The following is a 12,147-nucleotide window of genomic DNA, read 5'->3' on the forward strand; positions in this document are numbered from 1 at the left end:
TGGTTCACCACTCTCTGGATGAAGAAATTCCTCCTCATCTCTGTCCTAAATGTCTTACCCCTTATCCTTAGACTGTGACCCCTGGTTCTGGACTCCCGCACCATCGGGAACATCCTTCCTGCATCTAGTCGGTCTAGTCCTGTTAGAATTTTATAAGTTTCAATGAGATCCCCTCTCATTCTTCTAAACTCTAGCGAATATAAGCACAATTGGCCCAATCTCTCCTCATACGTCATTCCTGCCATCCCAGGTACTAGTCTGGTGAATCTTCGCTGCACTCCCTCCATGGCAAGAACATCCTTCCTCAGATAAGGCGACCAAAACTGCACACAATACTCAAGGTGTGGCCTCACCAAGGCCCTGTACAACTGCAGCAAGACATCCTTGCTCCTGTGCTCGAATCCTCTCGCTATAAAGGCCAACATACCATTTGCCTTCTTAACCTCCTGCTGCACCTGCATGCTTACCTTCAGCAACTGGTACACAAGGACACCCAGGTCTCGTTGCACTTCCCCTTTTCCCAATCGATTGCCATTCAGATAATAATCTGCCTTCCTGTTTTTGCCAGCAAAGTGGATAACCTCGCATTTATTCACATTATACTGCATCTGCCATGCATCTGCCCAATCACACAACCTGTCCAAATCATACTGGAGTTTCTCTGCATCCTCCTCACAGCACACATGCCCGCCCAGCTTTGTGTCGTCTGCAAACTTGGAGGTATTACATCTAGTTCCCTCGTCTAGATCATTAATATATATCGTGAATAGCTGGGGTCCTAGCACCGATCCCTGCGGTACCCCACTAGTCACTGCCTGCCACTCGGAAAAAGACCCGTTTATTCCAACTCTTTGCTTCCCGTCTGCCAACCAGTTCTCTATCCAAGTCAGCACCTTACCCCCAATCCCATGTGCTTTAACTTTGCATGCTAATCTCTTATGCGGGACCTTATCGAAAGCCTTCTGAAAGTCCAAATACACCACATCCACTGGTTCTCCCTTATCTATTCTACCAATCACATCCTCAAAAAATTCCAGTAGATTAGTCAAGCATGATTTACCTTTTGTAAATCCATGTTGACTTTGTCCGATCCTGTCGCTGTTTTCCAAGTGCTCTGCTATTACATCTTTTATAATGGACTCTAGCATTTTCCCCACTACCGATGTCAGGCTTACCGGTCTATAATTCCCCGTTTTCTCTCTACCACCTTTTTTAAATAGTGGGGTTACATTAGCTACCCTCCAATCCATGGGAACTGTTCCAGAGTCTATAGAATTTTAGAAGATGACCAGCAATGCATCTAATATTTCTAGGGCCACTTCCTTAAGTACCCTAGGATGTAGATTATCAGGCCCTGGGGGTTTAATCGGCCTTCAATCCCATCAATTTCCCTAACACCATTTCCCTACAAATACTGATTTCATTCAGTTCCTCCCTCTCATTAAACCCTATGTTCCCCGACATCTCTGGGAGGTTATTTGTGTCCTCCTTTGTGAAGACAGAACCAAAGTATGTATTTAATTGGTCAGCCATTTCTTTGTTCCCCATTATAAATTCCCCTGATTCTGACTCTAAATTACCATGTAAAAATGGTTGGGAGTGTTCACATACTGTAACGTGCATACTATTGACAGCAATCATCTGATTTCCTTCAGTGTTGTGTTACAGTTCATCAAGCACACAGAAATGACTAACTGCAGGGGTAACCTGTTGGACCTAATACAATGTGATAGTCGTGTCCTACTTACACAAGGGAATTTGATGATTTCATGCATGATTTCAAAAGCAGTTGAACCAAAGTTATTTCAGAGAAGAAAGATAAAATAGCATGTCTACCACAAAATTATGCAGTCAACATCTAAGTAAAATCTAATCTGAAACATAATTCACCAAGACTTTCTTCATGCAATTTAAGATAAATTGCAACTCAAACACCAAATCAACGAGGGGAAAAAAAGCATTTTTTTGAAATAGTCTAAGAATATACCCGCTCCCCGCAAAAGTCACAGTAAATGAGAACATAAAAACAACTGGTTTGTAAAACAAACATTTACTCCTTTGGTCATAGCATTTTCAAGAAAATCATGCGCATAATCTAACTTACAGGACTCTGCCATTTCACCAGGCAGCAGACAGAGCAGATGCCAGAGGAAAACCCAAATCAGAGGGAGCCCTGGAATATTCCCTCTCCTTAATTTGGTGGGAGTGAGATTAAGTCCTCCCCTCTCTAAATTTCACAATAACACCTCTGCTATTTGAGCCTTACATCATGTAAGACAAACTTAACCTTTCTTGATTTATTCCCCAGGGCAAAAGGCTTGCCCGACCATACTGTTTTGAAATATGGCAAAACCGCCACCTCTTCATCAAACTGACATGTAGCACGCATGACCCAGGTTAGTGATCTGTGGATGCAGTTAGCCTGTCACTTCTGCGTCACTGTGAAACAGTTTCCGAAGATTTCTGGAGGGGGGAGGGTGAACAGCTAGTTGACGTGGTGCATGTAGGTACCAACGATATAGGTAAAAAACGGGATGAGGTCCTAAAAGCTGAATCACAGAGAGTCATAAAGTTTTACAGCACAGAAAGAGGCCCTTCGGCCCATCGTGTCTGCGCCACCCATCCATCCCTGTCCAGTCTAATCCCATTTTCCAGCATTTGGTCCATAGCCTTGTATGCAATGGCATTTCAAGTGCTCATCCAAATGTTTCTTGAATGTTGTGAGGGTTCCTGCCTCCACCACCCTTTCAGGCATTGAGTTCCACATTCCAACCACCCTCTGGGTGAAAAAGTTCCTCCTCAAATCCCCTCTAAATCTCCTGCCCCTTACCCTGAATCTATGCCCCCTTGTTATTGACCCCCCCACTAAGGGGAAAAGTTCCTCTTTATCTACCCTATCTATGCCCCTCATTATTTTGTACACCTCAATCAGGTCCCCCCTCAGCCTTCTCTGCTCCAAGGAAAACAACTCCAGCCTGTCCAGCCTCTCTTCATAGCTGAGGCGCTCCATCCCAGGTAACATCCTGGTGAATCTTCTCTGCACCCTCTCCAAAGCAATCACATCCTTCCTATAGTGAGGCGACCAGAACTGCACACAGTACTCCAGCTGTGGCCTCACCAGCGTTTTGTACAGCTCCATCATAACCTCCCTGCTCTTATATTCTATGCCTCGGCTAATGAAGGCAAGTATCCCATATGCCTTTTTAACCACCTTATCTACCTGCTCCGCTGCCTTCAGGGATCTATGTACATGTACACCAAGGTCCCTCTGACCCTCTGTACTTCCTAGGGTCCTACCACTCATTGTGTATTCCCTTGCCTTATTTGTCCGTCCAAAATGCATCACCTCGCACTTTTCAGGGTTAAATTCCATTTGCCACTTTTCCGCCCATCTGACCAACCCGTTTATATCGTCCTGTAGCCGGAGGCTTTCCTCCTCGCAATTTACCACCCCACCAATTTTCGTGTCATCTGCGAACTTACTGATCATACCTTTTACATTTTCATCCAAATCATTTATGTAGATCACAAACAATAAGGGACCCAGCACCGATCCCTGAGGTACCCCACTGGACACAGGCTTCCAGTCACAAAAGCAACCTTCGACCATCACCCTCTGCCTCCTGCCACTCAGCCAGTTTAGGATCCAACGCGCCAAGGCACCCTGGATCCCATGGGCTCTTACCTTCTTGACCAGTCTCCTATGCGGGACTTTGTCAAAAGCTTTACTGAAGTCCATGTACACCACATCCACAGCATTTCCCTCATCCACCCCACTAGTCACACCCTCGAAAAATTCGATCAGATTTGTTAGACATGATTTACCCTTGACAAAGCCATGCTGACTATCCCCGATTAATCCTTGCCTCTCCAAGTGGAGATTAATTTTGTCCCTCAGAATTTTTTCCAGTAATTTCCCCACCACAGATGTTAGACTCACTGGCCTGTAATTCCCTGGTTTATCCCTGCTACCCTTCTTGAATAATGGTACTACGTTAGCTGTTCTCCAGTCCTCTGGTACATCCCCTGTGGCCAGAGAGGTTCTGAAAATTAGTGTCAGAGCCCCTGCAATCTCCTCCCTTGCCTCCCACAGCAGCCTGGGATACATCTCGTCCGGGCCTGGGGATTTATCCACTTTTTGGCCCGCTAAAACCGCTAGCACCTCCTCCCTCTCGATGCTAATATGTTCAAGTATGTCACAGTCCCCTTGCCCGATTTCTATGTCTGCATCGTCTTTCTCCATAGTGAACACAGATGCAAAAAATTCATTTAAAACCCCGCCTACATCCTCTGGCTCTACACACAGATTGCCACTTTGGTCCCTAATGGGCCCTACCCTTTCCCCGGTTATCCTCTTGCCCTTAATATACTTATAAAACATCTTAGGATTTTCCTTTATTTTGCTCGCCAGTGTTATTTCATGGCCCCTCCTCGCCCTCCTAATTTCTTTTTTAAGTATGCCCCTGCACTTTTTATACTCCTCTAGGGCTTCTTCTGTCTTTAGTCTTTTGTAACTGCCAAAAGCCCCCCTCTTATTTCTAATGCATTTTTGTATATCCCTTGTCATCCAAGGTTCCCTTTGCTTGTTGGTCCCACCCTTGACCTTTACAGGAACATGTTGGCGTTGTACTCTCTCTATTTCCCTTCTGAAAGTCTCCCACTGTTTTGATGTGGATTTTCCTATAAGCAGCTGCTCCCAGTCCACTTTGGCCAGATCCTGCCTTATCATATTAAAATCGGCCTTCCCCCAATTTAGAACCCTTATTTCCGGGCCGTCTTTGTCTTTTTCCATGACCACCTTAAATCTCACCGAATTATGGTCACTGTCGCCAAAATGCTCTCCTACTGACACTTCCACCACTTGCCCGGCTACATTCCCCAGAATTAGGTCCAGTACCGCCCCCTCTCTTGTAGGACTTTCTACATGTTGGCTCAAAAAGCTCTCCTGGATGCACTTTAAGAATTCTGCACCCTCTAAGCCTTTCACACTCTGACTGTCCCAATTTATATTGGGGAAGTTGAAATCCCCCACTATTATTACCCTATTATTTTCGCACTTCTCTGAGATTTGCCTACATATCTGTTCCTCTATCTCCCCCTGACTGTTTGGGGGCCTATAGTACACTCCCAGCAAAGTGCTTGCCCCCTTTTTGTTTTTAAGTTCTACCCATATGGCCTCATTAGAGGAACCCGCTAATATATCATCCCTCCTTACAGCAGTAATTGACTCCTTAATTAATATTGCAACACCCCCTCCCCTTTTACACCCCCCTCTGTCTCGCCTGAAGATTCTATACCCCGGAATATTGAGCTGCCAGTCCTGACCCTCCCTCAACCATGTCTCCGTGATAGCAACAATATCGTACTCCCATGTGTTCAACAACAACTTCAGTTCATCCACCTTATTTGCAAGACTCCTTGCATTAAAATAAATGCCTTCCAGCCCTGCCATATTCTCTTTTGCCTTCACATATTTGCTCTGCCTTCCCAGCTGACTTGTTTTTCCCTCTGTATTTGGCCGTAAATCACCCCCTACTATAGCTCCACTCTGTACCCCAACCCCCTGCCAAGTTAGTTTAAACCCTCCCCAGCAGTGCTAGCAAACCTCCCCGCAAGGATATTGGTTCCCCCCTGGTTCAGGTGTAAACCGTCCGACTTGTACAAGTCCCACCTTTCCCAGAAGCAGACCCAGTGATCCAGGAAACTAAAGCCCTCCCCCTTGCACCATCCCTTTAGCCACGCATTCATCTGTTCTATCTTCCTATTCCTATACTTACTAGCACGTGGCACCGGGAGTAATCCAGAGATTACTCCCGGTGCTATAGGGAGTTAGGAGGTAAATTAAAGAAACAGGACCTCAAAAGGTAGTAATCTCAGGATTGCTACCAGTGCCACGTGCTAGTCAGAGTAGAAATAGAAGGATATTTCAGATGAATACGTGGCTAAAGGAATGGTGCCAGGGGGAGGGATTCAAATTCCTGGGATATTGGAACCGGATCTGGGGGAGGTGGAACCAGTTCAAACCGGACGGTTTGCACCTGGGCAGGGCCGGGACCGATGTCCTAGGGGGAGTGTTTGCTAGTGCTAAAATGGCAGGGGGTTGGGAACCTGCGCGGGGAAACGGAGGAAAGGGAAACAAGGATAAAAGCAAAAGACAGGAAGGAGAAAAACAAAAGTGACAGGCAGAGAAATCAAGGGTTTAATCAAACATGGCCACAGTAAATAATAATTCTAAAAGATCCAAGAGCATTAAAAAAACAAGCCTGAAGGCTTTGTGTCTTAATGCGAGGAGCATTCGTAATAAGGTGGATGAATTAGCTGCGCAAATAGAGGTAAATGAATATGATATGATTGGGATTACAGAAACATGGCTCCAGGGTGGCCAAGGCTGGGAACTCAACATCCAGGGGTATTCAATATTCAGGAAAGATAGGCAGAAAGGAAAAAGAGGTGGGGTAGCATTGCTGGTTAAAGAGGGGATTACACAATTGAAAGGAAAGATATTAGCTCTGATGATGTGGAATCTGTATGGGTAGAACTGAAAAATACCAAGGGGCAGAAAACGTTAGAGGGAGTGGTATATCGACCTCCAAACAGCAATGCGGAGGTCGGGGATGGCATTAAAAGGGAAATTAGAGAAGCGTGCAATAAGGGCACAGCAGTCATCATGGGTGACTTTAATCTACATGTAGATTGGGCTAACCAAATTAGTAACAATACTGTGGAGGAGGAATTCCTGGAGTGTATACGGGATGGTTTCCTGGACTAATATGTCGAGGAACCAACTAGAGATCAGGCCATCTTAGACTGGGTATTATGTAATGAGAAAGGATTAATTAGCAATCTTGTTGTGCGAGGCCCCTTGGGTCGGAGCGATCATAATATGATCGAATTCTTCATTAAGATGGAGTGTGAAATAGTTGACTCAGAGACTAGGGTCCTGAATTTAAATAAAAGGAGACTACGATGGTATGAGGTGCGAGTTGGGTAGGATTGATTGGGGAATGTCACTCAAAGGGTTGACGGTGGATGGGCAATGGCAAACATTCAAAGATCGCATGGATGAACTACAGAATTTGTTCATCCCAGTTTGGCATAAAAATAAAACAAAAAAGGTGACTCAACTGTGGCTAACAAGGGAAATTAGGGATAGCATAAGACCCAAGGAGAGGACATATAAATTGGCCAGAAAAAGCAGTAAACCTGAGGATTGGGAGCAGTTTAGGATCCAACAAAGGAGGACAAAGGGATTAATTAAGAGGGGGAAAATAGAGTATGAGAGTAAGCTTTCAGGGAACATTAAAAGCTTTTACAGTCAGTTTTTTAGATATGTGAAGAGAAAAAGATTGGTGAAGTCAAGCGTAGGTCCCTTGCAGTCAGAATCAGGGGAATTTATAATGGGGAACAAAGAAATGGCAGACCAATTAAATACATACTTTGGTTCTGTCTTCACAAAGGAGGACACAAATAACCTCCCAGAGATGTCAGGGAACATAGGGTCTAATGAAAGGGAGGAACTGATAGAAATCAGTATTTGTTGGGAAACGGTGTTAGGGAAATTGATGGGATTGAGGGCCGATAAATCCCCAGGGCCTGATAATCTACATCCTAGAGTACTTAAGGAAGTGGCCCTAGAAATAGTAGGTGCATTGTTGGTCATCTTCCAAAATTCGATAGACTCTGGAACAGTCCCCATGGATTGGCGGGTAGCTAATGTTACCCCACTGTTCAAAAAGGGTGGTAGAGAGAAAACGGGGAATTACAGACTGGTAAGCCTGACATCTGTAGTGGGGAAAGTGCTGGAGTCCATTATAAAGGATGTAATAGCAGAGCACTTGGAAAAAAGTGACCGGATCGGACAAAGTCACCATGGCTTTACAAAAGGTAAATCGTGCTTGACTAAGCTACTGGAATTTTTTGAGGATGTAACTGGTAAAATAGATAAGGGAGAACCAGTGGATGTGGTGTATTTGGATTTTCAAAAGGCTTTCGATAAGGTCCCGCATAAGAGATTAGCGTGTAAAATTAAGGCACATGGGATTGGGGGCAAGGTATTGACTTGGACAGAGAACTGGTTGGCAGACAGAAAGCAAAGAGTTGGAATAAACGGCTCTTTTTCCGAGTGGCAGGCAGTGACTAGTGGGGTACCGCAGGGATCGGTCCTTGGACCCCAGCTATTCACAATATATATTAATGATCTGGACGAGGGAACTAGATGGAATATCTCCAAGTTTGCAGACGACACAAAGCTGGGTGGGCGTGTGTGCTGTGAGGAGGATGCCGAGAAACTCCAGTATGATTTGGACAGGTTGGGTGATTGGGCAGAAGCTGGGCAGAAGCATGGCAGATGCAATATAACGTGGATAAATGCGAGGTTATCCACTTTGGTGGCAAAAACAGGAAGGCAGATTATCTAAATGGCAATAGATTGGGAGAGGGGGAAGTGCAACGAGACCTGGGCGTCCTTGTGTACCAGTTGCTGAAAGTAAGCATGCAGGTGCCGCAGGCGGTTAAGAAGGCAAATGGTATGTTGGCCTTCGTAGCGAGAGGGTTTGAGTATAGGAACAAGGATGTCTTGCTGCAGTTGTACAGGGCCTTGGTGAGACCACACCTTGAGTATTGTGTGCAGTTTTGGTCGCCTTATCCGAGGAAGGATGTTCTTGCCATGGAAGGAGTGCAGCGAAGATTCACCAGGCTGATACCTGGGATGGCAGGAATGACGTATGAGGAGAGATTGGGTCGATTGGGCTTATACTCACTGGAGTTTAGAAGAATGAGAGGGGATCTCATCGAAACTTATAAAATTCTAACAGGACTAGACAGACTAGATGCTGGAAGGATGTTCCCGATGGTCGGGGAGTCCAGAACCAGGGGTCACAGTCTAAGGATAAGGGGTAAGCCATTTAGGACAGAGATGAGGAGGAATTTCTTCACCCAGAGAGTGGTGAACCTGTGGAATTCTCTGCCAAAGAAGGCAGTAGAGGCCAATTCATTAAATGTATTCAAGAAGGAGTTGGATATATTTCTTAAGGCTAAAGGGATCAAGGGATATGGGGAGAAGGCAGGAACAGGGTACTGAATTTGGATGATCAGCCATGATCTCATTGAATGGTGGAGCAGGCTCGAGGGGCTGAATGGCCGACTGCTGCTCCTATCTTCTGTGTTTCTATAGGTTCACGGCCAGGCAGTGTAAACAACGAGGCATCGACTGTGAATGGATACTGTACCAAACGGAGACTGGTAACTACAGTACAACCAACGCTCCCTCCTCTATGCTGCGTGGCCGCTCAGCTCTCAGCTGGTCTCACGCAGCCCGGGCCCGGCTTTCCCATTGTTAAAACTTCGTGCAGGCGCGGAGCTGTGAACGGGCCACGCGGCCCCTTAGGGGGAACACGGAGTACAACCGCTGTCTAAATAGTATTTAAGTGTACACGGCTGCAGCCGTGACCTTGAGCATCACAGTACACAACATCCGACTCATATACTGACTAAACAGTGGTCAAAAATAGAATACAACCAACGCATATAATAAAATGAAGAGTAAAAACTCAGACAGTATAGAAAGGAAGTGGTTTGTATGATGTTTGAGATTTACAACAATAAAATTTATATGCTGTGTTTAAGTATAGAGTTTTGACATATACATTCTTTTCTTTCCTAACAATACAGATTGGAGCTAGTTTCCTGGCTGCGTTGGAATAAGACACTGGTTTATGGAAGGGACCCTGAATATATGGCAAAACCTCTATAATCTGTCTCAAGCATTCTACTATGTACTATTATTTTTGTAATTTACAACACAGAATGAAAATAATCTGCCTAAAATACTGTCAATATTAGCAACAAATCTAGTGGAATGAATATTTGATACAACTTATTAACAACAGAGTTACAACACCTCCAGCAGAGAGGAGACTGTGAAGCTTTCTGAGGTCGAACCTAATTTCCAACATTTACACAGATAGTGTTTTCTTCAGTAATCTATTGGCTTAATCATCTTTCTGTAACAAAATAAAACTGGTAAAGTCAATCCTTGGGATGGGGGGGAATTTAAACAGTAACTTACTGAAAAACTTACTAACGCAATTATTTATTTAGAAGTATTAAATGATCAAAAACAAAATCTTCATGTATATTTCATGCAAAAATCAATTTTCTCAGGATCAAATTTTTAATATATACATGCTAATGTGTAAAATAGATATTAAATAAACTAATCATGTTTACAAGATATAAAACAGAAAATTCTAAATTTCGGTTTGCGATAGGACACATTCATATGACTCGCCTTCATCCGCTATTTTAACAGAGCATTCATCTGTTCGAAATAAATGGGTTAACGCCACTTAAAAACTAGACAAAGGAATGTTACAGAACACATTGAATGCTCATACCAAATGTCACGAGCAGTGATTTCTAGCCTAGTGACCCTCACATTTTAGAGGATACCAGACTTGCTGAGGTACAGGGAAGAAAATAAATCTGAAAAAATCTGAAGCCCAGATGTTATTCTAAACTGTTATTGCTCAATGTCTCTTGGACAACCGTGAGCTTTCCGCAATTCTTCATGCAACCAGCTCCCTGCAAATTACATACCAACAGCCCTGAGTATACCCACCAAAATTGCATGTACTAGCATCAATCCCAAACTGTTTTGCAAGGGACAAAGCACAATATTCTGGTAAAGGGACTAGCAATCTTTCCAAAGTTAAAGTGAAAGAGTTAAGATTTTGTTTTCTCAAAAAAATAGTCTGGTGGTGTGGCAAGGAGACCCCATCTTAAACCTTTGTGGTTTTGGCATTTTGAATTCCAACTTGTCAGCTATTCTTCAGATGTATTTTGTTTGTCAGTCCCAAAGACATCATGGTCAAACCTCTTGGTTCAAAATAAAAGCTGAAGCAACAGTCAGGGCAGTATTGCACACCCTCACTTGACTTTTCAGCTGCAGTTATACTGAAGCTACTAATCTCAGAACGGTAGGTACAGTATCCACCTGTAGCTGACAATACTTGGCTGCAATTCGGACTCTTGGGCCCAGGAGAGATGCGTGTACTTGCACACAAGTACTGGCCACGAGATTTAAAGTAGGAATGTCTTCTCAAAACATTTGAAGAAGCTCCGAGTAAGTATGGAAATCATGCTGGAGGTTCAGTGGACCTTCTGCACACTTTGTAAACCTAGTTTTGGCACTGCAATGGAGTTAGACTGCCTCCAGCGCCCCTCACACTCTTATTACATAGAATTAACAGCACAGAAACAGGCCAGTCAGTCCAACTGGTCATTGCTCCTCATGAGCCCCCTCCCACCCTACTTCATCTACCTCTATGACCATAGCCTTCTATTCCTTTCCCCCTCATCCAGCTTCTCCTTAAATACATCTGCGCTGTTTGCCTCAACTACTCCATTTGGTAGCAAGTTCCAATTATTTTTATTAACCTGTGTCAGTTATCAACAAATCAAAAGATGCTGCAGTGTCACATGGAGGAGACTAAAATTCCACGTACTTAACTTCCTGGTCGAGGAATTAAAAGTGCAGGTGCAAAGAGGCTGTGAAAACAGTGGCATGCACCAACATCATATGATTAACCCATTCCGCCTCACTTCAACAGTTCAGAAAAAAGAAAAGGAACCAAAAATGTCATACCAAGTGTCCTTCACCACGGGCTTTATTCTGTAATGCTTCCCGCTTTCGCTGCCAAAATTCTTCCACTTGCTTTGCCCTTTCTGCAGCTGCATATCCTCGCTGCCTGAACAAACAGAGAACAAGGTTTCAAATAAATAAGCTTACAAGAAGCTAGTTATTAAAAATAATTAATTATAAATGTCAACACAAATAGAAAAACGTTCACACTTTTAAAAGTGGAGGTGTCAGCCGTGGCTCAGTGGGCAGCACCCTCGCCTCTGGGTCAGAAGGTCGTGGGTTCAATTCCCACTCCAGAGACTTCAGCACAAAAATCTAGGCCGACACTCCAGTGCAGTGCTGAGGGGGTGCTGCACTGTCGGAGGTGCCGCCTTTCGGATGAGACGTTAAACTGAGACGTCTACTCTCTCAGGTGGACATAAAAGATCCCATGGCACTATTTCCAAGAGCAGGGGGAGTTATCCCCGGTGTCCCAGCCAATATTTATCCCTCAATCAACATCACGA

At 44.3% G+C, this 12,147-nt stretch overlaps 1 protein-coding gene across 6 annotated transcripts in view; it reads right to left on the minus strand.

Moving 5' to 3' along the window:
- Positions 1–12,147, minus strand: part of nek1 (NIMA-related kinase 1) — a 220,172-nt gene that overhangs the window by 121,176 nt on the left and 86,849 nt on the right. For all 6 annotated transcript variants that reach the window (XM_085976042.1, XM_085975980.1, XM_085975769.1 and 3 more), the window contains exon 18: positions 11,645–11,747. In XM_085976042.1, the coding sequence (XP_085832168.1) occupies positions 11,645–11,747 (103 nt within the window). The remainder of the gene's footprint in view (positions 1–11,644; positions 11,748–12,147) is intronic.

This window comes from Somniosus microcephalus, chromosome 1, assembly GCF_052327205.1.
Source record: "Somniosus microcephalus isolate GS21.2 chromosome 1, FLI_Smic_1.0, whole genome shotgun sequence".
NCBI classification, from domain to species: Eukaryota; Metazoa; Chordata; class Chondrichthyes; order Squaliformes; family Somniosidae; genus Somniosus; species Somniosus microcephalus.